This window comes from Phaeoacremonium minimum (genome assembly GCF_000392275.1).
Source record: "Phaeoacremonium minimum UCRPA7 unplaced genomic scaffold PA7_03_scaffold_410, whole genome shotgun sequence".
NCBI lineage: Eukaryota > Fungi > Ascomycota > Sordariomycetes > Togniniales > Togniniaceae > Phaeoacremonium > Phaeoacremonium minimum.
The window spans coordinates 181,294-194,691 of record NW_006921312.1 but is presented as its reverse complement, the minus strand read 5'-3'; the positions used below and the strand labels follow the sequence as shown (position 1 = coordinate 194,691).

The 13,398-nt window shown below is 49.9% G+C and overlaps 1 protein-coding gene across 1 annotated transcript; it reads left to right on the top strand.

The window, feature by feature from the left end:
* Window positions 1-7,615: 7,615 nt before the first annotated feature.
* On the top strand, window positions 7,616-10,347 carry UCRPA7_5345 (putative brct domain-containing protein; the record flags this gene model as incomplete). Its single annotated transcript, XM_007917892.1, has 3 exons — window positions 7,616-7,714; window positions 7,827-8,151; window positions 8,213-10,347. 3 exons carry the CDS (start codon window positions 7,616-7,618, stop codon window positions 10,345-10,347), a joined length of 2,559 nt encoding a protein of 852 aa, XP_007916083.1.
* Window positions 10,348-13,398: the final 3,051 nt, after the last annotated feature.

Sequence of the window (13,398 nt, the reverse complement as noted above, 5' to 3'; positions counted from 1 at the left end):
ACCCGGGGATGGGGTCGGTCTGTCGGCTTGACGACCCAGTCAAACATACTGGCAACAATTGAGAGGTGATTTGTCGGTTCCGTGAAGCCAGGTGCCGCATGGTGCTACGCCGCCCGTAATTGTACTTTGTAAGTCTTCTGCTGGGATCCAGTGTGGGCATGATAGGGCGGCTTAAGATGTCTTGGACACAATTCTCATGCAAACGAGCCCAGCCGTCCCAGCCGAGTCGAGCCCGTGACGGAGAAGGGAAGCGAGAGGCGGCCAGGCCTAGACACGCATCCTTTTTTCGCGTTAATTGATTTTTGAGGGTCGGCTGTCTGCGCCCTACCAGCATGCCTGCCTTGCTTGGTCCGACAGTGTCTGGGTGGGGAGGCGCGATGATTGGCTTAGGAAAGAGACACACAGTGGCCCCTCCTCCCAGGAGTCGCACTTCGAGCCGTGAGCCGTGGCTTGATTGCTGGGTTATGCATCAGAAAGGCCTTCTCTTCTTGCCTAAGGGTCACCTGTGATGATGATCCTGGGAGATCCCAGCAAGCCACCAGAGTCCTTCAATCCAGGAAGACTATATGCAACACTCCCAAATAGCCCGGCCACGCAGAAACGGTTGCCACGCCGTGTCAGCCAGCCAAGGGTGCGAACGAGCAAGTATTCTCCGGGCTTGACGTATGCGTAGAACGGCTCTGCCGCCCATTCAGCGCCGGGCGCCACATGCACAAATATACGTAGATACTTGTCCGACAATTCCATCGGGGCTTTGCACCCCAGTAGAGGTAGCAGGGATGGGTCGTGGATGGCCACGGAGTCGGTTTGGCCTAGCGAACATCCCATTCAAGATGGTGATGTTGACTGTTACACTGGGAATAACTTGCATGGGGGATATCACGCTTGAAATGAAAGGAGAAACGTGTCCCTCTCTGCATCGGTTTGCGTAAGAAAGAGGCAAACAAATAACAGACAGATAAGTGCCAGATTGCCAACGTTGAAAAAGGAAAGGATGTAAGTTAATTTCATATATAGATATATATACCGAGGTAATCAACGAATGTTGTGGTGTGTGGTAGGTACTGCGTGCGTGCCTGCCTGGTGGTAAAGACAGGAGGACTGGTACTACGGGACCTGCCTCCCCAGTGGCACCTTCTTGGAAATCGAAAGGCAATCACGCCCGTCGGTTCCCCTTTACTGCACAGTGGTAAAGGTGACGGCTTCCAGATTTAGATGGAGGTTGAACACGAGTTTTAGGTCACCACCAAGAAGGAAGGACGAAGGGAGGAGGGAGGAAGTAGGTATTGTTCTTGCCCTGTTCTGTCCTGGTATGCCTTGCGATACTCCCCGTCTCCGTCCTCACTTGTCCATCTCGCTCATTTATGACGAGACGAGAAAAGATCAAGGCATCTGCTAGGCTGGGCTCTCTCACATGTATAACCCCTAGTGCTTGATCTAATTCACCAGGTACGGCACGCATCTAACGCGGAATTTCGCGCGAGTGAAGGTACTTCAAGATATGATATGTCAGTCAAGAGCATGCCTAATATCTTGCCCATGCCGCCACATTCTCGCCCGATCCATCTTCATCGTCAAACACGATGCTCTTGCAATGACGGCGATGACGACGACTCACCTTCATCTCGCCGCCAAGTAAAAGAGCCGTAGCATGCCTTATCGTTTCCGCATGTGCTCAGTGTAAATTGGGCTTTCAAGTCCGCTCGGCGAGCCGCTGTAATGATGGTGCACGAATGTACTGTCCCGCCCTTGCCTCTCTGTACCGTGCCGCCTGGGGGAGCGGAGCCGACGGCGCGGGGCTGATACTGATGGTTGGTTTCGCCCATGTTGGGTGCATGATGGGGGCATGGGACGGCCATGCACACTCATCAGAGGTGGTCCGCTTTGTGCTCTGAGCAGCAGTGAGAGCATCCCGTTGTCGTGCTGTCAATCAATCAACTTTGGACAAGCAACGGGCTTGTGTGGCAACCCTGTCTTGATCTACCAGCCCCTCTGCCGTGATTCGACCACAGAGCAACACCCTCCATGGCACGCACCAAGCCAGACGAGGCAGACCGCTGTCTGTCCCTTTTGTGCATATTCCATCCTGCTCCATCGCTCCATGCTCCTCAGCCCGGACATGACTGGTCCTGTGCTGTACTGTTACTCTTTTCCCGTCTTACACAGTTGTTACAGCATGCAGAGAGACAAGGCTGCCTTCTTGTCAGGACTTGGTTCCACCACCTCTCCAATCGGGCAACCGTTATTAACCTTGAACCTAATGTTCTCTCCAGGCGAGATGATGAGCTTTAGCATCGTAAATAGTGTGCAGCAGAGGTTGACGCTACTCGCGTGCGTTTGGTTCGTTCAACTTCCAGACAAGGGCCATCTAGATGCCTCCATTCACAAGGCGAGGATGCATTTCAAACCCGGTCTAATGGATATACCTGAATGCAGGTTGGCATGCACTTCCCAAGACAACCTCAAGTATGTGCTTATTGACGGCGAGATGTGTAAGAACCACCGAGCCAGGACAATCCGGATCCGACTGCCACTTCACCATATCAAAGCCTTCTCAACGAGAACTAATGGCCCTGTCTCAGTAACATCCTTGATTCACGACGTGTTTCATCAATCTCTTTTGATAAAATTTTACAAATTACACCACCAGTCCCTGATGTTCGCAACATTGATAAACTTTCTGCGTCTCGAGAACAAGCACAGGAATCATGCAAATAACTGGCATGCCTTGAGGCAGTAAAAATAGCATGGAGCATGTTAATGGTAGATCTTAACCTTCTTCACCGCGTTACTATGTAAGAAGCTTTTGTACAGTGGTGGATGGATTTAAACACCCTGCTGCAACTGCCACTTACCTAGCTAGGCCCTTGCAATGCCGATTCGTTGCATTCGCTTTGATACATCCTCAGCTCAGTGGCTTTGTCTTGCCTCTTGCCTCTGCGTCAATGCATGGTTATTACAACGCAACCTAGACCCGCTGGTTGGTGACCGTTACATGTAAACTTCGACCTGGCCATATCCTGGCCAGCACCTCCTTCGTAGGGTCGAACCCATGCGTGTGAAATGCATTATTGTGGGCGACGTGCAAGAGAGCAACTATTGACCGGACGAAAGTGAACCCTTCGGTGGCCGAAGTTGGGGCATCCAGAACCGGTATCAAGTTATCCAGAGAATCCGCTCTCTCCCTTCCTTTAATCTACTCCAACTTATGAGCATGCCTCTGTTGTTTCGTTGTGTGGTCGCGTGTTGGTTTGCTGATCAGAACACCATGCTCGGCTGAAGCACAGGGAAGATATGGAGCAACGTTGGTCCGAAGGGCCATGCATTTAATCTGCTGATGTTTATAAATGCACTGCAACTATTACATGGCACATTGACAGTGATAGCTAAGGCGATGCTTGACTGCTATGAGGAAACCAAAGCCTTCCGTCACCAAGGACATATTCAAGCTGCATGTCAGCCACCACCGACAGGCGATCCCTCCCAAACGGAATGCGATACACAATGGTGGGGTTGCAAAGACATCCAAGTGCATTACGGCACGGAGTGCTTTGTCCAGGCCCCCAACAGTGCGAAAACATATGGATTGATGAAAGCTTGATGATGAAAGGAAGCAAACGAAACATGCCTCCTGATTTTGTGACGTCGTCAGCCAGAGGCGGCGTGCTTTCAAGGCCATGCTCGGATAGGGAGTATCCACCGTCGTGGGTCTTTCAAACCATCGAAAATGCGAGACTCAGGTCAGCATCGCCATCCGGAACGGGGCCCCCTGATTCGTATGTCTGCAATTCACGTCCCGTTCATTCCGGTGGTTCATTTTCTAATCTCCATCCCATGGCTGAGGGGGCCACATACAGCGCCTCCCTGGAGCCCAGCTGACTCAGGACTGGTGGATCAACCACAGCTGGCTTTGTTAATATGATGGAAAACAAGAAGTTTAGGTGTTGTGCAGGTTTTATCCTTCTGAACTAATTACTGTACCACTGGCGCGGGCGGCGTTCTAGCTCCCTTGGCCGGATGCCTATTGCAGACGCCACCTCTCATACCGCTCGCTACATGGCTCTTGTTGGCTTCGCTACAGCAATTCCATATCCAGCAGGAATAATACGACGGACTCTTACGGCCACGCCACCATGTTCTATGGGACGCACGCCGTCAGATGAAGGACTTGCTGATGCTCACAAGCCGAAGCTCTCGCTATCCAGCTACACTAAGCAGCTTTGCTCCGCCTCCCGCTAAAGTAAAGTGACAATCTTCGCACGGATGCTGCTCTACTAGAAGGGGACGCAGCCCGAAAACACTTATGACGATGCCTCACTGGTTCAAAAGACATCCTTGAACTGTCCATTTGCAGCCATAGGCCGGTGGCTTGTTTATAGCCATTGTCATCTGCTGTACGATCCTCTAACGATGCTAATGCCACGACCATGGTCGCGAGGCCCCTCTACGAGCAGACGAGTCGTCGCGGCCTCCAGGTCGTCAAGTGCCACTGAAAGTTTGCATCTTCGTTCCTCATCCAAACCTCATCCAGATGTAGCGTTTGCCTAGCGCACTTCCCGTGCCGGACTCTTGGTTTCAATACGATAGCCGACGGGAGGGGATCAGCTCATTCACGCCCGGGAATGGCGGCTGCTTTTCACATCTCGCGGCGGAACCATCCTGTGTCAGTCACTAAGGGCGCCCTCGATGCTCTGGGCCGCGTCCTCGTCTCCAGACCGGCCGAACTTACCGATTAGCCACCCGCCAAAGAGCACATAACTCTACCACTGCCCAATGGTCCACTAGTTCCGCCCATCGACGGCGCCTGGTGTATTTGGAGCAGGTTCTGAATGCCTTGCAGCAACCACTGAGACCTCGGCCGAGACCCTGAAAGAAGCAGGCTGATCAGTCGACTCCTTTCTTACCACACGTTTGCGGCAATTTGTCCTTTACCCCCATCACAATTTCGTTCGAAGGACCCATCCCCGACAGCAGCGACCGAGGTGCGGGCATAACGCCATGGGGACCGCACGACGTGATCTTCATGTCCGGCCCAATCACGTGTAGGCCGATTTCACATCATCACTCTCATCAGCCTAGTTAGTGTGCCGTTAGCCCCTGAAGCCGCTCCCTTTCCATGATCGACACTGTATGCGAGTGAATTGGCGAGCTAAGCAAGAGGCTGCACCTTCAAGGACTGTTCGACGATCTTCTTTCTAGATGATGTCGGCGTGCAGGACAGAGACACTCCGTCGCTGATAATTGTCTCCCGTCCACGGCTCAATAGTCTCGCCAGAGTTTGTGTAGTACCTGTATGATCCACCGAAGGAGTTGCACTTGATATTTCCAGATCATACACCAAGATTTACTGTAAGAGACATCGTAGTTGCAATATGCAGCGCCGTCATGTGTTCTGAATTGTCGAAACTGCTTACGAATACTGGTCAAGTTCTTATCACGTGCAGAAGCTCGCCCATTGCTACATGACCTACCACATTTGTGAGGCTTCACTTGACTAAAAGTATTTGACCTCCGTAAGGGACTTAAGAACAGAGTACTACATGCAATATATTCAGCCCAACGACAGCTACATGTTGGCTCACATGTCTTTAAAATAGAGGACCAGTCGATAGTCTGACTATTTCTTTGCAGGTTTAGTCCGCCAAAGAAGCAACTCTATCCGTCGAGGGCATCATAAGTTTCACAGCCTCCTGAACAAAGAACTCAATAGTTGTGTTGGAGCTGGTGGAGCTATAGTACTGTCCAGATTTTCGAGGCTTTCAAAGCATTATGCTTCTCATCGATTAGTAAGTATACCACCAACTAAATAGTAGCTGTGGCCCCGGTGGAGGAGTATGTACTGTGCAGCTAATATGTTGATCGATGTGTTCTTTATGACCCAATAGACGTAAAAGCTCCTCGTGAGGAGCTGATCGAAAGTGAGATCCGTAAGAAGTCTGTGTCGAGCTTTCTTTGTCTCCGCTTTGTTTTCGATCAAGAAGAAGAGGGTTTTAAAGCCAAGGGAAAAGGCTTGCTGAGTGACTGTGAGAGCCGTCGACCCCATCTACGCCGATCTGCCTATCGTGGGATGGTTTAGCTCCCATTCACAATGTCTCTATTTGAGATTAAAAATCAAACTCGAGACAGATTTCATCTTCTCCGAGCAACCTTGATACCTTTTGACCGCAGCAAGTTTCTGTCTGAACTGACTATTTCACAGCCTTTTTAATAATTCTGCTGGTGTCCCCTGGACGATGGACTCGCCATTTACACGACACGGTTCAGAAACGCCATGCCACAAACCCAAGAGGCGTTGATTAGACTACAATTGAATCATTGCACTGCCTCCCTGAAGATCCTGTCATCATTGTCCCGATGACGATGGGTCCTTCGTTCACAACGTCTTAAGGTATGTGACGGAAGTAATTAAACTCAAAACTTCTGGCACCCATCCTACAAATTGGAACACTCTAGATGTTATGCTGTCTTTTATTATCTGTGATATGTTACTAACTGGATATTCACTCTTCAGCCAGACTACTGCCATTCTTTTCAATCGTTGGACGAGCATCAATTTTCATCTTTGTTATAGTGTCTGGAGGATACTTTGTACATTGAATCAACCTACTGGTACATTTTTTCGCATCTTAGGGCAGAATTCAAACATGAAAACATATATCATTTTGTAATGTCAATGGCTGCTTCGGGGTCCTCTGGGAGGTCGTTATTGTGCTTCGCTGTAGATCCCGGATGGGTGTGGGCAGCCAATACGTATATGAAGAACTTCAGCTGCAACATCGACACCACGGTATCGGCCAAGAAGCTTGAGGTTGCAAGCTTTCAATCACCTTTAATGACCACCCGAGAAGAAGAGTCCAAGGGGCAAAACAAATGCTTACATGGCATCAGCCCAATGGCAACAGCGTGGAGGATATCTTCCCCGGCTATAACTCGAACATGGTATACACCCCTGAAATGCCAATAATATATTCGCGGCCGATGATGATGAGATCCGGAAGCTCAAATTTTTACTTTCATTACCGTATGTCTATTCTCATATCTATGTCACTTATCTTAGAAGTTTCAATACCGTTTGCTGAATCGCACTCCGTTGCAGAGACTACCACTGTCGCATGAGCTCCACAGACAAGCTGTTTGACAATGAAGAAAACGGCTTATGCATAGACCTGAGGTATTGGAGCAAAATAACTGCCAATCCAAACCATAACTTGATCTCTCCTTTGATGTGATTCTAGTCTCCCGAAGCTTGTAAAGAAGGCGTGACGATGAGTTCGACACTGACCTGACCGTAGGGGAGATATCTAATGAGCAAAAAGGCGACCCCAGAGCTTTGATTTCTCGTAAAGTTGAGGTCACCCTCCTTGAAAGTTGTTACAGTATTGACACAAAGCGTTGATGCTTCTTATTATACAGTATAGTACCTATTGCTGACTAACGGGCCGAACCACAACCCCCCACGCACGCTCCCACGCTAGTTAGCAGCTTTACTGCGTGAACGCGGTATATGCACTAAGACGCGCTCTGCTATACCACTGCTTGCACACACGACACCTCCAGTGTGCCTCGACTTTTCCATGTCTCGAGCTCGCTGACCGACTCGGCACACGCAACGCCAATGGAGTTGTCATCGGACCATGGCGATCCACCGATCGATGCTTCCAAGCCCTTCCAAGGAGTCGTCGTCTGCTGCACCAGCATCGCGCCGGAGCAAAGGGTGAGTCTTTGTCGAGCTTCTTTGTGCCCCGCCACCACCGCTGCCTGTTCTCGCGATGAAGCATGACGGACTGCTGTTGGGAAGCATGCAACTGACAAGAGATATCTCTTAGACGCATATAGCCAAGATAACCGTCGAACTCGGTGGTATTCACAAACACGACCTCACACCAGACATCACGCACTTGATTGTCGGCGAATACGACACCGCTAAGTATCGCCATGTCGCTAAGGAACGGCCAGATATCAAGCCCATGGCAGCCGGCTGGGTCGAGGCGATGAAGGATCTTTGGATAAATGACCAGCCAATCGACTTCACAGCTTTGGAGAATGAGTGGTCTTTGAAAGTCTTCGAAACTTGTGGCGAGGAGATCAATGCGCAAGGCCAGCTTGGTGACCGCGGCAGGCTTCTTTGCTGTCTAACAGGCTTTGATGACCGTAAGTAGAATTATAGTTATCACCTATCCTGCTTTTATCTTGGCTAAGTCCTATATCGCAGCCGACGAACGTCAGTCGATCATCGAAAAAATCACATCGAACGGCGGCAACTACACGGGAGATCTCACACGCAAAGTCACACACCTTATCGTGTTCAAGGCAGAGGGGAGGAAGTATGCTGCTGCCAAGAACTGGAACGTTCATACCGTTTCTATCGAATGGTTAGACGACAGCATCAAACGCGGCATGATCCTCGACGAGAAGTGCTACGACCCGTTGATGCCCAAGGAAGAGCGTGGGAAGGGCGCGTGGACAAAGAAAGAAGTCCGCCGAGTTTCTCTCGGCAAGAGGCTGCGTGACGGCGCAGCAGCACAAGATGAAGGGAAGAGAAAGCTTCGAAAGACTGCCAGCATGAAGCTGAGCAGCCAGAGAGAGAACTTGTGGGGAGATATTCTAGGCAAACCACCATCTATGGATCCCTCCGCGACCGGGCCGGATGAAGAACCTACTCAAGTCGCACCGTCAAGATCGTTCGGCGGGCAGTCCGCTAACTCGACGATAAGGGCAGACCTAGCGGTGAACAATGACGGTCTGGTGTTCCTCTCGAGCTTGTTCTACCCTCACGGGTTTTCTAGAGCGCAGACAGATATACTCATTGGCGCCATTACTTCACTCGGAGGCACCATAGCTACATCGCTATCAGCTATCTCGCCAAAAAGCTCTTCCAAACCATTTTCACATCACCTGCTCGTGGTCCCGCAAACTTCGAAACCCGAATCACATCCAACTATTCCCGAGGGAGTCGATATCATCACTGAGTTCTTCATTGAGAAGTGCATGCATAAGAAACAGTTCTTCGAACCAAGAGATCACGTTATCGGCAGACCGTTTCCAGTCTCTCCTCTACCTAGCTTTGACAAACTCAGCATATGCACTGCTGGCTTCACCGGCCCTGATCTGAACCAGGTCTCCAAGACCATCAATCAGCTAGGTGCTAGCTACGAAGAGAGGTTCACCCAACAAAGCTCAGTCTTGGTGTGTAGCTCCTTAAAAAGTGTTCGCAAACAGAAGCTCGATCTCGCCTTGGTGTGGCGAATCCCTGTGGTCAGCGCGGATTGGCTGTGGGAATGTATATCCACAGGGCATAAGGTTCCCTTCAATAAGTTCATGTTCCCGGAGCTGAGGCAGAAGATTACCCCTGAGAGGGAGGATGTACCTCCTGAGAAGCGGAAGCCTGCCTTGAGCAATCAATTCGAATCAGGAGCGAAGCCACACAAACAACACATCCGAGAAGTTGACATGTCAGCCTTTGAAAAAGACTCGATTGGGCCGGTGAAACCGCAGGCTCCCGAGATTTCGAAGGAAGAGTCAACCACAACCGCCCATTTCGAGACTGCACCCACACATCAAAGTAACGAGAGTACGGGCTCTGGCCGGGGGTCTGTTCCTCTTTCGGAGAAGTCAGCTAGTGCCCTGAACAAATCGCCTAGTCCGCGTAAGCAGGGGAAGCAGCCGATCCCACGAAAGTCTCTTGCGAGAGTTCGGAGCGAAGTCTGTGATTCAGAGACCCAGGATGATGAGGATTACACTCCTAACCAGTATGACGGTCCCGTGATGGCTGATGCGGAAGAGCAACCTGATGATATTGGAACGAAGTTGTTAGAGAAGGAAAAAATAGCGGCCGCGGAGCGCATTGCCCTATCATCACGGCTGACTACTCTTTTAGAAGCCACGGGTAGTGGTGGCGCCACCATTAGCTTCGAGAGTGTCTCAACCCGAGAAGAAGATTTTGGCCCCTCGGGTGTAAGACCGGGCGGAAGAAGAAAGCGTGGCATCATGGGCCGCGCGATCAGCAACGTCTCTGTTGCATCGACAGGAAGCGTTGACTCATCGAGTGGCGCGGCAGGCGGCAAGTCTGCCTCTGCTGTGGCGAGCTTCCCGGTGAGCGTGGCTGCGGACGGGCAGGATGAGTCAACGCAAAGGGGTCCCTCATCGACACAGATCGAATATGAGGATCCGGAGGCGAAGAAATCCAAGGCGTTACTTATGAACAAGATGCTTGGCACGACTGACGTGAGCACAAGCGCTATTGTCGATCCAGATAAAGGGAAGATTACGCTCAAGGATATCCAGGGATTCCCACGAGAGGCTGAGGTCATGCCAGGACGTTCGGGACGGAGCATGCGCCGGCGATGAAAGGACATTGAACGAAGTCATGTTTTGAATTCCAGTGAGTATTTGGGTAAAGGGAAATGTCACGGATTGCGAGGTGTATCAGGAGTATGTTTCAAGGGGTATAGGCCAAATTTATCATATTGGTATATCATTCGCCCAAACTCCGAATATACAATGAACTCTTATGCCAGAACGAAATGTTCAAGCTGGCGTTGACCATTTTGAAATTCCTCGATGGCCCGGCCATACATGTAGCCGTCAACATAGATATCTCCCACGTAATGCCATTCAGCACCTTTCTTCCGGAGAATGATGGGAGTTGAGCAGCCAAGGGGTACACAAATAGTATCACCTGGGCCAAGATTGCCTGGGCCAAGACACAATAGGCTGTCGTCTGAAATGCAGAATCGCCTGCCAGCTATGGAAGACTCGATATAGTCTGCCCAGGTTCGTTCTCTGAGCGAGTCCGTCAACAGAGTCGGCTCCTTAGCATAAGCTTCAAGCTGGGCATCAAGGCGCAAGCTGGGAAGTTTTTGGCTCAGAAAGGTGGCGAACACGCGGTAAATCCAGTCCTTCCACTCAGCATCTGTCCAACGAGTAGTCTCACGAGCTCCGTCCAGGCAGATAACTCGACAGAAAGCCTCATGGTCTTCTGCCTTGTTGCCTCGCTCTTGAATGAGATACGCACGCCATTGAAGGAGTGCTAGAATTGCTGCGCTTGTTCCTAGCGGCACGGCAACAGGAACTCCACATGTCTGTATGGTGCCAATTTTGACAGCTGAAATCATAAGCTTCCGCCGTTTGGAGAATAAATGGAATACGGCCTCAGTGTCTTCCGAGGCGCGAAATTTGCGAGTGCTTGAGAGCGGCACGACTGGTGAACCATGAGACCAATATGGCACCCAAGAGGGGAAGCCTTCCCTTGCCCCATAATCGACATGAGAGTGTATTGTATGGCAAATGACATCAAGACGTCGAGTGGTTGTCAAGAGATAGTCCACAACATCGGTGTATAGCGCTCTGACGGATAACGTATAGTCGACAACAAAATGAGCTTGCACTTCGGGTGATAGAATTCCGAGGATACCGTATACCCTGTCCCTAGGATCGCAGCATGCCTTTCCTCCATGATAGTCTAGTGCCTTCAACAAATCCATATTCTTGCTTGCCAGAAGTGCCGGGACCTAATTGCAGGGCTTCAGGTACCGAATTACCTTTATAAGATGGGGTCGTACACTCCCTGCCACGATTATCGATGCGCGGGAAAGCTCGTACAAGATCTGCCTGGTACTTAATGAGACATACCGACGCTTTCTTGTATGTTTCCCAGGGCAATTTTGATGGGCCACAGTAAACATCCACAGCTCTGGCGTTATGGATCTCCTGAATCACCCATAGTCTATACCAATAGTCTCTTTCAAACAGGCCCGCCAATGAACGAAAGTCCTGAATACGCGAAGGTGAGAATATGATACCACGTATATCGCCGTTGTTCTTATCACTACATGTCACAATGTCATCCAGCAGCTGAATAGCTAAGTTGCTATCCTCGGATTCCGGACCAAGCCACATGTTGACCGATGTAGCCAAGGCATAAATATTGATCATTGATTGAACCTGATGACTTCTCTCGTTGATGTCTTTCTGGTTTATGCAGACCGCATCCACCCATATAAGCACTGGGCAGGTTCGGGAGCGTAATCTAGCCAGCGCATACCATAAGCTGAGAGTGATAGGGAATTCATGTCCGTGGAGTAGGATGGTACGAGTATCTTCTTTATCACCCCACGCATATGACAAAGAAACGTATGAAGGAGGTTGTCGTAGAGATGCTACAATGAGCTCACACTTAATATGAGATGTCGTTTCCGGCAGGATTTTCAAAAGTCTAAACTCGTGTTTGTGACTGTTGAGAGTTGTGTAATGAAATGTGGTGTCACCAAGCCGTCTAAGCGCTGGACTTGGAGATCGATTCATATGCATAACTACTGATGAGAAATCTATAGATGTTCTCTGGCGGACTTTGTCTGTCGGTTTTGTGTTAGTGTATCCGTTCAAATCCGGGGGCTCTTGATGCACCCTACTCAATTCCGATTCATAGGCATTCACTCCTAAAGCCTCTTAGTTCACAGTTTTCGAGAAGCCTGAGACTCGGAAGATAACATACGGTATACCTGGTGCTCAACTGCGGCCACTGCCTTTCCTTTTGAAATGAAGCGTGCATGACTTGATCCTGGGCTTGCTTCTTTGATATTGGGTTCCCACGATCTCATCTCTACAGTGGCCTTTGTTGTTACGAGACGTGCATATCTTTGATACCCTCTTGTTTCCCTCGATCTTTGCTGCTGATCCGATTGAGGCTGTGGCCGAACCGGTTTTGGCCTGACATCCTGCCCCACGTCGCGTTTGTAGTGACGGGGAGTTCTGGGAAGACAGGAATATCCACCGAAATTCATCTTTCAAATAATGGCTGATGCATTCATTGAGAGTTTGGAATTATCTCGAGAAGAATCTATCTGTGAGTGTTGGGTAGTGATCTCGTAAGGCTTCCTGCAGGCTTGCTGCCCAAAATCGACGCCATCAGGTTAGGCGGACTAGTTGTCCAATTTTGAGGCAGCCTTGTTGGGTTGTTCAAAGCAAGATTCCTCACGACTACTGTAAGGTGCCAAAGTTTAGGCATCCCGGTCAGGCATTCTTTTTCGAAGTCAATATACCGTTGACTACCAAAAGCACCTGATTTACCGGTGTTACCAGTTACACTGTGGTAATTGTCTCTCACAGCACTGTCCAGACATTCATCAGCTACATTTCATTATGCACTGCAGGGTCAAGCTCGAAGTATGATGCAAGAATGTAAATGAGGTATAATCCTTCAGTCTGGGTATCTTTTATGGCCCCCTGTCCTGCTATCTCAGCTGTAGTGAGTAGATACTGTACATCTGTTGTTGGTTCTTGATACATCAATCAACTTGAATATCTCAGTAATCCATATCAATCAAAACATCATGTGAATCGTAGAAAGTCGTCAGGCTGGAAAATGACAAATGAAGAAAGGAAATTTTTTCAAAGTGA